This window comes from Alternaria incomplexa, assembly GCF_024043165.1.
Source record: "Alternaria incomplexa strain BMP 0042 chromosome Unknown scaffold_11, whole genome shotgun sequence".
In the NCBI taxonomy this organism is placed as follows: domain Eukaryota; kingdom Fungi; phylum Ascomycota; class Dothideomycetes; order Pleosporales; family Pleosporaceae; genus Alternaria; species Alternaria incomplexa.
Window position 1 is genome coordinate 1,018,494 of NW_026249860.1, and position 15,973 is coordinate 1,034,466.

General features: G+C 53.1%; 5 protein-coding genes across 5 annotated transcripts; all 5 read left to right on the plus strand.

Annotated features, from left to right (window-relative positions):
• Window positions 1–495: 495 nt before the first annotated feature.
• Window positions 496–3,338, plus strand: J4E90_007747 (uncharacterized protein; the record flags this gene model as incomplete). The annotated part of the gene is made up of 3 exons (XM_051437279.1): window positions 496–1,465; window positions 1,513–1,697; window positions 1,749–3,338. The coding sequence occupies 3 exons, from the start codon at window positions 496–498 to the stop codon at window positions 3,336–3,338; spliced, it is 2,745 nt and encodes a 914-aa protein (XP_051289025.1).
• An 811-nt stretch (window positions 3,339–4,149) lies between these two features.
• On the plus strand, window positions 4,150–6,074 carry J4E90_007748 (uncharacterized protein; the record flags this gene model as incomplete). The annotated part of the gene is made up of 2 exons (XM_051437280.1): window positions 4,150–4,654; window positions 4,702–6,074. 2 exons carry the CDS (start codon window positions 4,150–4,152, stop codon window positions 6,072–6,074), a joined length of 1,878 nt encoding a protein of 625 aa, XP_051289026.1.
• Window positions 6,075–6,978: 904 nt separating this feature from the next.
• On the plus strand, window positions 6,979–8,664 carry J4E90_007749 (uncharacterized protein; the record flags this gene model as incomplete). The annotated part of the gene is made up of 4 exons (XM_051437281.1): window positions 6,979–6,982; window positions 7,182–7,466; window positions 7,521–7,984; window positions 8,029–8,664. 4 exons carry the CDS (start codon window positions 6,979–6,981, stop codon window positions 8,662–8,664), a joined length of 1,389 nt encoding a protein of 462 aa, XP_051289027.1.
• Window positions 8,665–9,679: 1,015 nt separating this feature from the next.
• On the plus strand, window positions 9,680–10,578 carry J4E90_007750 (uncharacterized protein; the record flags this gene model as incomplete). Its single annotated transcript, XM_051437282.1, has 2 exons — window positions 9,680–9,983; window positions 10,043–10,578. 2 exons carry the CDS (start codon window positions 9,680–9,682, stop codon window positions 10,576–10,578), a joined length of 840 nt encoding a protein of 279 aa, XP_051289028.1.
• Window positions 10,579–14,790: 4,212 nt separating this feature from the next.
• J4E90_007751 (uncharacterized protein) lies at window positions 14,791–15,859 on the plus strand (the record flags this gene model as incomplete). The annotated part of the gene is made up of 2 exons (XM_051437283.1): window positions 14,791–14,989; window positions 15,261–15,859. The coding sequence occupies 2 exons, from the start codon at window positions 14,791–14,793 to the stop codon at window positions 15,857–15,859; spliced, it is 798 nt and encodes a 265-aa protein (XP_051289029.1).
• Window positions 15,860–15,973: the final 114 nt, after the last annotated feature.

The window sequence follows — 15,973 nt, forward strand, 5'->3', positions numbered from 1 at the left end:
AGGACTATTCCAGTCTCGTATCGCAGGCACTCTGATTGCTCGCAAACAGACGTGCTTCAGCACCCATTCGCTACCAGCATAGATATGTCTTTATTTTCGACTGATGCAACAGTCATTGAGACTGCAGCTTTCTCCAGTTTCCTGCCAATTCTGACGCGCTTGGTATGACCAACCTTACTCTCCGGCGAGAGTGCGGAGAATTCCCAATCCCCTCACTCACCTGTACGTACCTCAGAGCATATAGAACATGGTAAGTAAAGGGCATCATGAGTCGGTGCATGTCCCTTCTCTCACCTCTCATCCTGAGCTCGGGCTGCATCTCATCCCTCAGGACGCTACTTAAGCTCTCTCAACTCGTGCCTTCTTCTTCTTCTCCTCTACAATCATCTCTCATCGACCATACTTTCTCTTGAATCATTGATACACCCAATACTCTTTCGGCTCGATTGGGCAACTTCTTCCTGATCCAACTCGAACAATAGCCTCCAAGATACGATGGCACTTCGAGCATCGACAAGACCGCCTGGTCGGAGCCAAACACCTTCCCAGAAACGGGACCTTACCGCCATGCACAATGCGACTATTGACGAAGAACTTGCCAACAACCGTTGGTATGCCTTGAAGCAAGAGGAAATTAAGGTCTTGGTCGAAGAATTGTGTGACAAGCTCACGAGTGCGATGCAGAAGTATTCGTCCGTCGACCAACGCTTCCAGGATTTGATCGATGCAGCAGAAATCGCAAGAAAACTACCTGACATCAGGTATTACAGTGTGGCAGTACTTGGAGAGCAAGGTATCGGTAAGAGCTCTCTTATCAATGCATTATTCGAACGAGGCCTCCTGGATCGATCGGGTTCTTCGAAGGCATGCACGGCTTATGCAACAGTCCTGGAGTACAAGCCCGGAGCTACCGACCACACTACTCTGAGCGATCTTCTAGTTGTGTTCTTCAACAAAGAGGAAATCAAGGATTGCATCAAAGAACAAATGGATCGATGGGTCGAGGTCTATCCTGGCGTCGACAAGAATCGCCAACCCCTTCAAGGCGAAGACGAGAACGATCCTGACGACAACAATGCTACTCAGCCGCCAAGTAAAACGACTTCCAAGACCATGTCGCGTGCAATCACCACCGCTAAGGAATTCTTCGAGATCATCTTTAACGTACAGAAAGATAAGCAGGCGAGTGTCGAGCTTGAGAGGATGCTCTATCATACGAACATCAAAGAGGGAAACTTCTTTAATGATTGTTGCAAACGTGCCAATGATCGATTCGCGCAACTTGCAACAGACATGAGCGAAATAGACCTTCACAACCGGACTGCACACTTCAAGAATATTCCCGACAACAGGCTGGGCAGAAAAACAGCCAGAATCAAGGAGTTGTGGCCATTTGTGAAAGTCGTAACCATTGCGACCGGCCACATACTTTTGCGGCATGGATTACGCCTCTTCGACTTACCAGGTAAGCCACTGGCTCCTTATCATACGACGTTGAGCTAATGAAAACAGGCTATGGTGATACGAGTCAGCTGCGTGAAGGCGTGATCAACAATTTCCGCTGGAAGGCTGACTTCGAGATGGTGGTCGCGCCATGTTCTCGACTGCAGACTAGTGTCTTGCACGATGAGTATATTGATCGATCGATCCATCTCAAAGGAGCGAACAAGACTATACTAGTAATGAACAAGGCCGATGTCAGTTGACGCCTTCTCTCTATCAGAATGCCCGACTGACTTGTCTTCTAGGAACTCATCAACGAAGACAACATGGGTACACAGATTCGACAGATTAATGAACACCCGTTCCCAGCGCTGAATGCACGTCTGGAAGAGATTGACAATCTCGATGACGAAGGTATTGCGGAACCTGAAGTCGTATCCGATATGCTAGATGAGCTGCTGAGAGAAGCCACGATTGCTTACATAAAGTATGAAACTGCAAATGTGCAGCGACAGATGCATCCAAAAGGAATCAAGGTCTTCTCGGTATCCGCACTTGCTCACACTTCTTCAAGAAGCCGCATTCAGAGAGACACTCCGATCCTTGACGATACCACGGCTGGAATCTACGCGTTAAGGCATTTCCTGGCTACATTGCCAGCAGCCACCAACTATCGGGATTTCTACGAACATGTCCACGCTACGCTACCATCATTCCGAAGACAAGCTGAAAGACCTTTGGAGAAGCACATAGAAGACAAGAGTTATGCTAAGATGCGACGCGATTTGAAGGCTCAGATCGAACCAGTTCGGAATACCTTGAAGAATCTGGCAGGCAGTCCCCTACAGTCCCTGGTAGGAAAGCCTTGGTCTCAAAACGAGGAACAAAGTATCATAAGTGGCATACAGCAGCTGGTGCAGAACTCATGGGTCCATCCCTTGATCTACTACCCGGGCTTTGCAAAGATGCTCGCGGAGAACGGAAAACCAGTCTCCGGAAAATATAAGGGTTACAACATGAACTACGAGCTCCTTGGTACCATGAAATTTTTTTTGGACAATTGGTATAACAACTTGAACGCCAGCACCGTGGAATTCGCTATGAGTCTGTACAGGGTGCTTCAAAAATTGTTGCAGGCAACTCGATCGGCCATCACCCAGTCATCCGCACACCCAGATTTGAAACTAAGAGCTACTGAAGAGTTGGCCCTAGTAGAACGACGCGTCCAGGCGGCATATGACATGTTGCTCGCTAGTCTTCGCGTCTCGCTTGGAGAAACTCATCTGCGATTCACCACGGAGATCGACATCTACTGTCCAATAGCAACTGCAATGAAGGCCTCCTACGACCTAGCCTCCGATCGAAACATGGTTGGCGCTGGCCCAGGAATTTACAACAGGCAACGACAAGCGCTACAGAACTCGATCATCGGCAACCCAACCTATGGAAACTACGGCTATGGCCCGCCTGGCGAGGCGTTGCGTCCACTTCTCAAGAATATCGAAGAAAAGCTTCAGACCCAGCAGAGAGACGCGTGGAAGACCGATTGCGATGCCTTTGTCACCAGCGCTGTTGACCTTATTGAGGGATTCTCAAATACTGCTGAGCAGCTTCTTATGAACTCCTCGTATGTGACTGAGGAGCACAAGCAGGCTCGTGGCGAGCTCAGGAAGCTGCTCAATGACTTCGACATGAGCCTTGAAGATGTTCAGAGCCGATTCATCGGCGGAGAAGAGGAGCATACTGAGAAGAAGATCAAGCGCGAGCAGACGGAAGATGAGGCATTAGTCGCACCATCTGCTCGCGATCCGCTGGTCCCTTCGGTGCCAATCTCGCAGAATGAAGGTTGGACTCAGTTCCGCGAGTGGTTTGGTGGCGGTCGCCCTGGACAGTGATAGTGAACTGCGTTCTGTCTTGACTTGCGGATTGCATGCGCATGCGTATGCGTCACATGGCTTCGAATTCCTGGTTTTATTACTTCTTTGGTATTGTTTTCTTTCCGCGTTTTCATGACTTGAGAAGCCCGCCAGCTGGGAAAGCGACCATCATTACTTCATCTTCATCTTCATTCTTCCAAGTACTATCGATGCCCTGGCGAGGATTTCACGTGTACGGGATAAAAACACCATAGCTTCTGCGTATCTAGTTTACTCACTTACTACTCAATTGTATATCCTTGTACAACATCCGTCTGTGCTCACATGCGCCACAGTGGTACTTGAATGCAAGGCGCATACGCGTCGCCGAAACATATGTGATACGCAGACAGCGGGTTCCGGTGGCAGGCGAGGCTGATTAGCGCATGTACCCGCTGTGAAAAACGTCATTCTGGGGTATCAAGGCCCGCAGATGAGTTGGCTGCCGTGCAGTTCTACGTGTAACAAGCATGTATTGCGTGAAGCCGCGATGAGTACCTCGACTGCGCGGCTTATCGAAAAGTGAAAGGTGTCGAGATGATCTACGCTGGACCCTGGCCGTCTTAGCGTTGCCTCCGCGACAGCTCTCCGCAAGCATCCCCTCCCACATCATCCTATACCGCGGCGTCGTATTCCCCCATTGGATATTCTTTCGTTTGTACAAACATATGCTGTACTTCATGTTCGCTTCATTATTACCCGCCCGTTTGATATAATCGAGGTCGTCCTCGCCGCCGAACGCGCGTACACGTAGCCCTCGAGGCAGTTGCGCATCTATCCAGCAGTCGCCATGGTCGCTCCCCGGAAAGCCGCGCTCCTGGAGGAGAGTGCGGAGGTCGAAGTGCTCTTCGCCAACATGGAGAAAATGAAGACGCTCACAAAAAAGATCCAAGGCTCCGTCAATAGGCTCGATGCGAGCGGAAAGGCAGTCCAGGAAGCAATCGGCCCAATCTACGGCAACACACAGAAGCTACAGATAGCAAACAACAACGTCGACCGTATAATAGACGCAATCGACCGCCTTCGAGCCCCGCGTGAAGAAAGTGCAAAGGAAGAGAGGATTATCCGCGCTGGACCTGGACGAGGAGACCTGGACGGCTACATCGCTTCGCTCGACCGCACCAACATGAGTCTCGCAGACCTCAAGCGCACCAACCTTCGCTCCAACGAACAGGCCATTGCAGAGCTTAGCGGACTCTTGAAGCTGGGCAACAAGCAATTGGAGGATGTGTTCCGCGGTATACTGCAGGATAGCGCGCGAGAAAAGGTCCAAGCCTTGGAATATGTCGCAAAGCGTATGTCGCCCATATACTACGACTGGGGAGATACTAACATCGTATAGAAAATCCCTTCCCCCGCATGCCCCAGGATAAACTCCAGAGCCTGCGCAGCATCAACTCGCACATTTCCAAGTCCTTCGCCCAGTTATCGCAGATCGATCTTTCGCAGACCCCCACACGAAGAATATACGCAGACGTCCGGGGCGAATACCTAGAGAGCGCACTGAGGAGTCTCATGCAGGCGACCATCAGCACAGCCAGGAAGGTGCAGGCAGATGCGCTGTACAAGAAGGGTACTAATGGTATCGGCACATACGTCCAAGCGATAGAGGGTCTCTTCGTAGCGGAGTTTGACAACCTGAACTACGTCTTCGACAGAGAGGAATGGGCCGATGTCTACGAGTCAACGTGCCAGGTCCCGCTGCAGGACTTTAGCAAGACCCTACGTGAGCTGAACGGGCATATTCAGAAGAACCTGCTGACAGACTGCTTTCTTGGATACGAGATTTGCGGGTTGGTCCGGACTCTGTCGATGCGGCTGCAGAAGCAGACTGGCGCCCTGAAAGATCAGATCTACGACAGCGTGAAGCCGGTTCGAGAGACGTCGAAAACGTCTCTGAGCAAGATGCTCGAAGATACACGGTCAAAAACACAAGGACTCATTGCGCTTCCTATCGACGGCGGTCCGGTGGATATTACAACCCAGACGATGCGACGCTTGCAAGAGATGACCAACTACCTCGAACCTCTTGCGTCGATATTGGCATCTTTGGGAGAGGGCGGTTGGAACTCTGGATCGGCTAACAACTCATCCACGACTTTGGACGTTGGCCCCGACGGCGTGAAGTTGTTCGGGTCATACGCGGCGGATACTGTCGACACACTTTTGCAGAATCTAATTGGCAAAGCAAAGACACTACTGAAGGGCAAGAACCTGCAAGGTGTCTTCATGGCCAACAATATCGCTATCATCACACGCATTATTCGCTCTTCAGAACTCGCACCGCTCATGGACAGCTACTCCAAGAAGCTGGCAGACTGGCGTAAGCAAGGCACGGCCATGTATCTTGAAGCGTGGCGTGAACCGTCAGGGTACCTACTGGATGTGCAGTACACGAACCGTAGCAAGGAACGCCCAACGTCAGGCGGTGCAGATTCGGCAGCTATCGTAAAGTCTCTTAGCTCCAAGGACAAGGATGCAATCAAGGAGAAGTTCAAGAACTTCAACACAAGCTTCGACGATCTTGTCACACGACACAAGGCGTACGCAATGGAGCCCGAGGTGCGGAACCAGCTTTCCAAGGAAGTACAGAACATCATCGAGCCCCTGTACAACCGGTTCTACGACCGCTACCGGGAGATCGACAAGGGGAAGGGCAAGTACGTCAAGTACGACAAGACCGAGTTGAACAGGGCATTGGCGAGCTTTGCATAGCGAGGTGCTGCGGCGTTAGATTGGAGTTGTTTGCTTGGGACATGCGCAAAATACCCTTTGATTTGCATAGATAAGACGATGAACTGGATACGGGTATGCCGATGGTCGGGATGGATGCGATGTAATTGGATAGGTGTCGAGTCTCACATCCCGCGTCCTGTGGTGCCATGCTGCAGCAGCGTGAGCGGCAGCCTTGGGGTGCGACAGCGGTGTCAGGGTTGGGGCAGATAGTCGTGAGGAAGCAACGACCGCTTAATGTCTAGTCAACGCGTTGCTCGTGCCTTCTAATTACCCACACGTGACGCTACCTCTTTGGGAAGCACGGTTCGCGACTGCCTCTTGCAGCAGTGCACAAGAGCACAAAATCTTCAACAACGTGAAAGGTGTCAACTGCATCCCTCCTACACTCTCCCTCACCCGCGCTGCTCCCACTCGTCGTGTGTTATTTCCAGCGGTATTCGACGCCGGCTCGCTGCTAGTGGTGACGCGGGGATTTTTGGTCTAGTGCCCATTGCTTCGGCGTTGCTCCAATCGCGCCCATCCCTGTGCGGACCCCTTTCCTCCACCCAGCGACGGACGGCACCACGACTTCCCTTTCCAACGTCGAAGCCTCCGGACAACCACGCCATTTTCCTTCGCAGCCATCTGCACCACCTTCAATTCATTGCTTTGAGTGCATCACTCACTCGAGAGCATAACTACCGCTGACTGGTACGCCGCCCTTCCCTCACGCCTGTCTCACTTTATTTCTCCCGATCTGGGCTTGGTCGCGTTGTTACATTTGTTTAGCAGCCACGCAGCCAACACCAGCACGCATTGAGAACCTCCGCTGACATCGCTCTCTCATCTGCAGAAGTCCCTCACTTGACGACCCATCGTCCGTTTCTACTACACTATTTACACCATGGGTAAGGAGCTCTCCCCGACCCCCGTCTCGCGACATCAACAACTACACCTCAGCCACGGCATCATTGGCACCTCAGGTACACACGCGGTGGCTCTTGGGCAACGCCAAGCAGGGTCATACCTGTTTGGCATTGGTCGCTGCTGCCGCGCTCGATGGCCATGATCTCTCTCCCCTGGCCCCTGGCTAACATTCTGCTGTAGAATCCAACGGTGCTACCTCTCCCGCGCCGCCCACCCGTGCGTCTCCATCGCCCCCAGCGTCGTCCAGCGGATACGGCATGGATCAAACGATGTCGATGTCTAACGGCTCCTCTCCAGCGGTGCACACCATCACGGCGAAGAACCCCAAGGCCGCAGCTGCCATGGCAAACGACATGAACATTGTGCGCAGGAAGCTCACAGGCTACGTTGGCTTTGCGAACCTGCCTAACCAGTGGCACCGCAAGAGTGTGCGCAAGGGATTCAACTTCAACGTCATGGTTGTCGGTAGGTGTACACCCCGCCCACGAATTGTCCATCCGAGCTAACGTGTCATTTCAGGCGAGTCTGGACTCGGAAAGTCGACCCTTGTAAACACGCTCTTCAACACTTCGCTGTACCCGCCCAAGGAGCGCAAGCCCCCCAGTCTCGACATCTCCAAGACCGTATCGATCCAGTCGATTAGCGCCGATATCGAGGAGAACGGTGTCCGCCTGAGGTTAACAGTAGTCGACACACCCGGCTTTGGCGACTTCATCAACAACGATGAGTCCTGGGACCCCATTGTCAAGAACATTGAGCAGCGCTTCGACGCCTACTTGGATGCTGAGAACAAGGTCAACCGCATGAACATTGTCGACAACCGCATCCACGCCGTTGTCTACTTCATCCAGCCCACTGGCCACTCCCTGAAGCCCATCGACATTGAGGTGATGAAGAAGCTCCACACCAAGGTCAACCTGATTCCCGTCATTGCCAAGGCCGACACCGTTACTGACGATGAAATTGATAACTACAAGAAGAGGGTACGTCGCTTCATCTGCCTATATAGCACTGCTAACAAGTACAGATTCTTGCAGATATCGCCTACCACAAGATCCAGATCTTCGAGGGCCCACGGTATGAGCTTGACGACGAGGAGACCATTGCGGAGAACCAGGAGATCATGGCCAAGGTCCCCTTCGCCGTTGTCGGTTCCAACACCGAGGTCACGACTGTTGACGGCCGCAAGGTCCGCGGGCGTGCGCTGCCCTGGGGTGTCGTCGAAGTCGACAACGAGGAGCACTGCGACTTTGTCAAGCTGCGCCAGATGCTCATTCGCACCCACATGGAGGAGCTCAAGGAGAACACTAACAACGCTCTGTACGAGAACTACCGCTCCGAGAAGCTTGCACAGATGGGTATCCAACAGGACTCAAGCGTGTTCAAGGAGGTCAACCCTGCCGTCAAGCAAGAGGAGGAGCGCTCGTTGCACGAGGCCAAGCTCCAGAAGATGGAGATGGAAATGAAGATGGTGTTCCAGCAAAAGGTGCAGGAGAAGGAGAGCAAGCTGCGCCAGAGCGAAGAAGAGCTGTACGCCCGTCACAAGGAGATGAAGGACCAGCTAGACCGACAACGACAAGAGCTCGAGGAGAAGAAGGCCCGCATCGAGTCTGGCAGGCCGATCGAAGAGAAGGGCAAGAGAAAGGGCTTCTCCCTCCGCTAAGTCGACACCCTGGCGCCACCCTCGTCCTTCCCCTCCCGCTCCGGACGACACGCGCCTCTCAACTACCTCTTCTCAGTTCTCTACACCCTCTTACCAGACCTTGTTTAATATAATGCGGCCGACGATACCACTGGGTGCTATCGGTAAAAGGGATAATACACCACGATGGAACATTGGGGACGAAGCACAGCAGTGTTACCTGTTGGTGCCGTCGTCCGGATTGTTGATTGATACCAACGTCTTTGCGCTCCTTTCTGATTCCCTTGCTTCACTTCGGCATTTTCTCTTATTTAGTATTCGGCAGATGTAGTTCGGAGCGAGGAGTGTCGGACAGGTTCTTTTCATGTATTCTACAGACTATCATAAGGCAATTTCATTTGTGGGCTAAAAGCGAAACGAGGCACTGCTAGTGATGTTTCCCAACAAACACACGAAACTTTGCGAAGAAACAAGAGTGACGACATCGTGCTTGCTGGCCAGACACTTGCGAGCGTGTGAAGAGACCGGCAGCTGGAGGCCTTGCTGGCGGCTGAGAGATCGTCAGGGTTATGTTTGCGCTAGAGGTGCAGTGGGGCTTGTGCCTACCCAGAATTGCAGCTTGCCATGTCGTCACCCCCCAAACGCCCGAATTCTGGTTTACTGCCGCCCGCTCTCCTACCTCTCTAGGAACACACAACCACCATTGCTCTGCTCTCACTCCCCCGCGCCTTTACTCTCCGCAAGCACTGAGCACCGTCACTGAGGTCCCGGACCCGATATCTGCATCGGTAAGTCGACCCCGCCTATCAGGCACGGCGAACATCACGAGCGGGCCCGAACGCTGGGCAGTTCCAGCAGTCGCAGCACCCAGCCACCGCTGTGGACACATTGCACCTCCACTTCCTTCCACGGGCAGCAGATCATTGCTGTCATTTATCTCTCTCTACATTGGGAGCTGCCATTATCTTTCCGACCTTTGCTGACGTCCCAAGCTACCCATTACGTAGCCCACACGACAGTACCCAAAATACACACAATGGCCCCTCCACCGCCCGCCTCTATGCCTTTGGGCCAGCGCCTTGCTGCCCTCGCCCAGACTCTGCAGTTTGCTTGGTTCGCCGGACACGTTACGCTGCTGCTCGCTACCCTGCGATACAGCTTGTCGTACATCACCTTCAACTACTACTCGCGATGGGCGTCCTTCTCCTACCGCACCGCCTTCCTGTCGGCATGCGTCACATACGGTATTGTCGTCTACAAGGCCTACCGCGCCCGCATCAGGGCAGGCAAGCAGGGTGGTGTCGTCGCTCTCGCTACCGATGAGAACGTCCAATACTTGAGTAAGTCCTCTGCGAGCTGTCGCCTCGTCTCCGCGCAGCACGTGCTAACCGCCTGGTAGTCATGGGCCTTGTGTGGCTCTTCTCCCGCCAGATCCCCCTTGCCATACTCCCCTTCTCCGTATACTCCGTCTTCCACGTCGCTACCTACGTGCGCTCCAACCTTCTGCCCACCATCCAGCCCCCACCTGCGGCTGCGGCCGGCGCCAAGCCGCAAGGCTCCGCTGCCTCCGAGGCTATTGGCAAGTTCGTCAAGGAGTACTACGATGGCTCCATGACTCTTGTCGCCCTGCTCGAGATCTTCCTGTGGTTCCGCGTCCTCGGCTCTGCCATGCTCTTCCAGAAGGGCTCCTGGATCCTCCTCGCTGTCTACACCGTCTTCTTCCGCGCTCGCGTTGCGCAGAGCAGCTTCGTCCAGGAGGCTATCAACCAGCTCACTGCCCGCATTGACGCTCAGCTTGCCAACCAGAGCACTCCCCCCGCTGCTAAGCAGGGCTGGGGAACCTTTAAGAACATTGTTCGCCAGGCTGCTGATGCGACCGACATCCGCAGGTACGTTGGTGGTCAGCCCGGCGCTGCCCCCAAGAAGGCCCAGTAAGCGTTTCGCTCTATTTGCAACGATGTGCCTGCCTTCAATAGCGCACGACAATATACGTGTTGGAGGATCATGGTGCGAATCTCGACGACGGTACGGCAGTCATGACGAAGAAGACAATAGACATGTTTGCGTCGCTTGTGGACGATGAAAGGAAAGAAAAGTGCGTGAGGTGGAATCTGGTCGTTTAACGATATCCCAAATGTGCGAGGCTGGTTAAGTCTGAGTGGATGGTAGGATAGTAGTATGAGTTGGAAGATGAGGTGGTCGTCGTGGTCGCGGTGGATTGATTGGTAGGAAGGGTTGACTACTCCTTGTATCCATGGAGAAGCGTGGTGTTTTTGGTCGGTTATCATGTTCGCTATTGCAGTACAAATCAATGTTCGTTATCGTTATTGATGTTCGTTTGTGCATGTGACTTTGCTGGTTGTAGTGTCATGAAGGGTTGCGGACTCCGCGCATGTTAGTTGTCATGAGATTGATGCGTTGTTGTTGTCCCTTCTCATCACGATGCTCTGGCACCTTGGCTCGATGCCGTGGTCATACGTTTTTGTCAACAGCTTTTCCACTCCAATTGGTTCTTCCAACTAGACCTCTCCAAGCGACCATGGAGTCAGTCTTGAAGCTTTGCTCTTCCGGTGCGGTATAGAAAAAGTCACGTATACGCGGTGACGCTTCTGATGTGTCATGGAATAAAGGTTCAAAGTTACTAGGTGTCGTATCAGTGACAAGAACGAGAGATTAAGCAGGTGTAGATGCTTCCAAGGTTTAGAACGTGATGATGGAGTTAAACCCGGAAGTTACTATCCATCTACAACGCAATGCCATGATAATCGCTGACCCGTGCTTTTATGTGCCAGGGAATTAAAACAACACCAAGTAGGCCCACGAGTCGAGGTGGAGGAGAATGGATCCCGCAACGTGGTCGAGGTGATGTATCAACTGCCGATATCGACAAATTCATAGTTGTAACGGTCATCCATCTTTGGACCTCCCGGCAGCAGGCATACATGCGCGTGCGGATTCTGTGGTCTCATGGGTTCATGTCCTTCACCGTATCTTGCTAAGCGTACACACTGTATACACCGTACACTCCTACATGCCATGCCGTATGCTGCTGCTATGTCATTGTATGACACCATCACGTTACCTGCGACTTGGCATGAATGTATGTGTTGTCAGCCTTGGGCGAAAAAGAAAGTATCACCGCCTGACTGCCGGTATAGCCGTTGTTGTGTCGTACGTTTTTATCTGCGTTTTGGATATGTGGTGTACTGTGGAAACGATGCGGGGCCAACCGACTTTGAGAAAGAAGGAAATACGTCGTTGAGCTGGAGCTGGAGCTTGAAGAGGTGAGTGGGTGTGTGTATGCTTGTATTCGCTGTCATGCGGCAATCGGAGACAGGAATCGTAACTAAAGAACTTGGTAATGACGAGACGAGACTACTACTTAGGACTAAACATGATGTTCACCACATGTATTGACAAACACTACTTCAAAAAAGTCATTGTACCCTGCAAAGATAACGGTGTAGATTATAACGGATGATCTCCCAGCGAGAGGAACGTGGTGTGTTCTTGCTTTTTGCGGACTTCGGCCCGTTGACGGGAGGGAAACGTGCATCGTGATGGAGTTGCTATAGGTGCTATGACGAGTGCAGGAAACGAACTCAGACATGTGTGGCTTACCGTTTTGGCGAAGACCTGTTCATGCCATTAGTTGCTGTACAGTAAGTGATACATATAAGATGTGTGTATCGTGTTCACAAATATGTGGAATGAGGTTGTGAAAGTGTCGAGAACTGCGCGAGCTGGCGGGTCATCAACATTGCGTGATCAGTGTACATGATGACTGTCGTCTCAAGGAGATCCGATCGACTCTCAGTCATACTTCGCCTATGTTCTAGGCGCAGGACATAGTCCATCGGCCTGTCATATAGTCCAGATGAGTGACTGCATGGCTTGCCGTAGCTGGATCTAGGTGCAGTCAGAGCGCTCCCCACAACTGCAACCCGAAGTATTTGGAATCCGCGCCCATAGTGTTGAGCATGCAGGTACAGCACCAGCTGCCATAGCCATGAAAACCCCCACAGGAGTCCGTGTGACGGTGGTGGAGGATCTAGACGCGGTCGTCCTCTGGCGAGCTAAAGAGATCGAGAACAGCTAGAATCTTCGGGAGGACCCTACGCCACAGGATGACGCTCTCGAACCAAACGGGTGTTCATACACTAGAAGAATTGTGTAGAGGTAGTTTAAACCCTTGTGTTTCAGAAGATTCCGGCGTTGATGATTTGAAGAAATGGTCACTGGTCGTGGCTTGCCGGCCGTAGGAGAACGCCGGCAGCGTCCATCGGTGAGCCATGACATCTGTCAGCGTCCGTGAGCCAATCCTCGGACTTGTGAAAGTGTCTCGATCATGCAGCAAGAAGCAAAAAGGGTGCATGGTGCTGAGTGCGAAAAGAGGATGCGAGTGGAGCCTTTGGACCTAGGCCCAGACTCCGAAGCTTCTTGATTGCCTGTACGTGGCCCTCCACGCACAGTGTTGAGGAAAGATTCCATCATCAAGGATCGGAGATGCAAGCTACGGCCATGACGACAATGTCTGCAGACTCGTAGCAACGGGTTCCTGGGAGTGCGGCGGGCGGTGGCTGCTTCGTACAAAGCTAGCGCAATCGATAGCATTAGTCGGGCGCAGCTCGTAAAGATGCTGGAGCTACCGGGCAAATGGTGTTTCACGACTCCACGGATGCTAAAGATGGAATTTGTCGACTGTGCGAATATTTTCTCTGTGCGCGATATTGGTTTGCTCCACCGGCCCCGTAATAGCATCGGGGAAAATAGACGCGATGGACCGCTTGATACGAGGCGCCGAAGCCGAAATTCCGCCAGCAAGTCAGGGCGTTCGGGCGGGCTGCTACGTATTCGCCTGGGGAGTCAGATACGACGACTCGTGCTGCGAGCAGATTTGGTGTTGACGGGTCAAGTGCGCAAGGGCGAGCGGGTGAGGTGCTGAAGACGGGTTAGGAGGACTGCGCCCCCAGAGCTTGGATGTGGGGTTCGCGGCGCGCTGTCGTCTACATTGTCCCCTTTTTGCGAGCTTGGGGACGGAGATAACATGGTTCCGAGCACCCGCATCGTATCGTGTAGTGTGCGTGCTCGAGAGTGCGGAACATGGCGGTGAGGGAACAGGTGCTGGCTACGTACTCGGGTGCCCTCCAGCGGCGTGATGGCGTGACGAGGGTACAGATCCTAATGCAGGGCAATTGACAGCGGCGATGCGATCGATAGAGTTTGACATGTGCAAAAGATTCTGCAGTCGGAACTACGGGTGAAAAGTGTGATGGTTTGTTTCGCAGTGGATTGAACTTGTGGATAGGCAATAATGCTCGCAGTAGTGCTCACAGGCGACTCGGCGCCGGGCTGGGAAGCATCTGACGATTGGATGGGATCGGGGCATAAGCTTTTCCGGCAAGGCGGTTTGCGAGATTGGTTGTGTCTACGACAAAGTTTATGTTGTGTCGGTATTGCAACTGCCAGATGAAGTGTCCCTGCTGTCCCGCTATATGCAGATGATGTCGTTAGAGTGCTGATCGTGATGGAGTGGATGAAGATCTGGAGAAACAAGATTAGATTGGAAATATAGATCACGCAACATGGGCACACTGTATACCTGGGCCTCGATTTACAGCCGTATAGTTTCGACATCACGACATTGCATGTACAGCGCACGCGGAACAACCTTGGGCGTTCTTACCAGGCGGCTGCACACTGCCATCATTCGGGCAGCCGCACACGCCATCGGTAGCCCTGGCGATGGCGCATACGGCCAAGTTGTAGCTGGCGCTGGCCTGAGCGGGAGAGCGTGCGCGCCTGTGAAGGTGGCACGGCAGGGAGACGGCTACTGAGTCTTGGGAAAGTGCAGGGGTGCAGCTAGCGAGTTACGCTACCCATCCGCCGCTTTCACCGTCTCGGTTTTCTTGGTCGGAACGTGGGCGTGTATATAGACTCGTGAATGCCCTCACACTTGGGGCTCTTCTCCCCTCTGACGACATTTCCAGCTCGCCTGCTTGGTTCACGACGCTTCATTATTCTTCGACTCACGACCATAACATCACACGACCAACTCTCCAACCTTCCCTCGCTTACACTTCGCCGACACCGCTGTACTACCGTTAGAACACAACATTTCAACTTGGAAAAACAAAACACGACAAAATGGACTACTCGCCAGCCCTGTCCGTCAACAGCGACATGACAGACGAAGAGCTGGACAAGTACTTTGCGAGCTGCGTTCCGCTGTCCAACCTGCCAACCCCTCCACCAGCAAAGGAGCCCACACCCACGCGAGTATCAACGCCAACCGCCCAAACATCAACACAGTCATATGACATGAGCAGCCCTCCACAACCAAAAGGTTAGTCTATTTATTACCTCACACCCACCAAATCTCTGTTTACGGGTTTGTGGATGCTGGTGTGTATGAGTCGGTCCGGGCGGCAGAGCGACGTTCCCCTGCATACAGCGCCTTGGCCCTCGTCATGCTTCATCCCAGATGCTCCTTTTCCAACTCAACAGTCCATCTCCACATTTCGGACGTGTGCCTGTCGATCAACCAGCACCCCTTCACCCAAGATCAATGCCGTTGCCACTTCCTTGACTTCGGTCCGCTGACTTGCTATCTATAGTATACGCAACCCACCTTGCCAACCTCGTTCCGCTCAACGTCTCCACCCACCGCCCTCATGCATCGGTCATTCAAGGGTTCCTCGACCGTGCTGGCCTGCCGGATGAGATTGTCGCCTTTGCGGGATGCGTGCTGGATGCGTTGAGCAGCCGGTTCGCAGCTACTTGGCGGGATGCTCTTGCCCCGAGCGACTATGCCCGCGACCTGAAGAACTTCATGATGACAGACTCGCGTCAGAACGTGCGTGTTAGCCCAGACGTGATTGTCTTGGCTGCTCTTTCCCTCGCGCACGGCTTCCTCGTTGACCGACAGCGCTCCTCACGGCACTGGAGCATCAGGGAGAGCGACGGTGCTTTCACCGTGCAGGAGATCGAGGCCACGAGGAGGGCCATCCTGCAGGACATGGACTATGGCCTTGCTCGCATCTCCAACGACATGGTGCAGTGGAGACTGAAGAACATGCAGCGACCCAGCACAGCTCCTGCAGCCGCATCAACCCCTATCACGACCGTGATGAAGCAACGACGGAACCTCTCCATCAGCCTGCATGGCACAGCCATCTGGAGCTACGGCGTTCAGACCCCAGAGCCCAGCCCGTAGAGCGGCGGTCTCCCATGGACGAGCAACGAATTCCGTTCCTTCGACTCTTTTTAATCGTTTTGCTGCGTACATTCACGATACCCACATCCTTTTGGCATCTTTCGCGATGCGCAT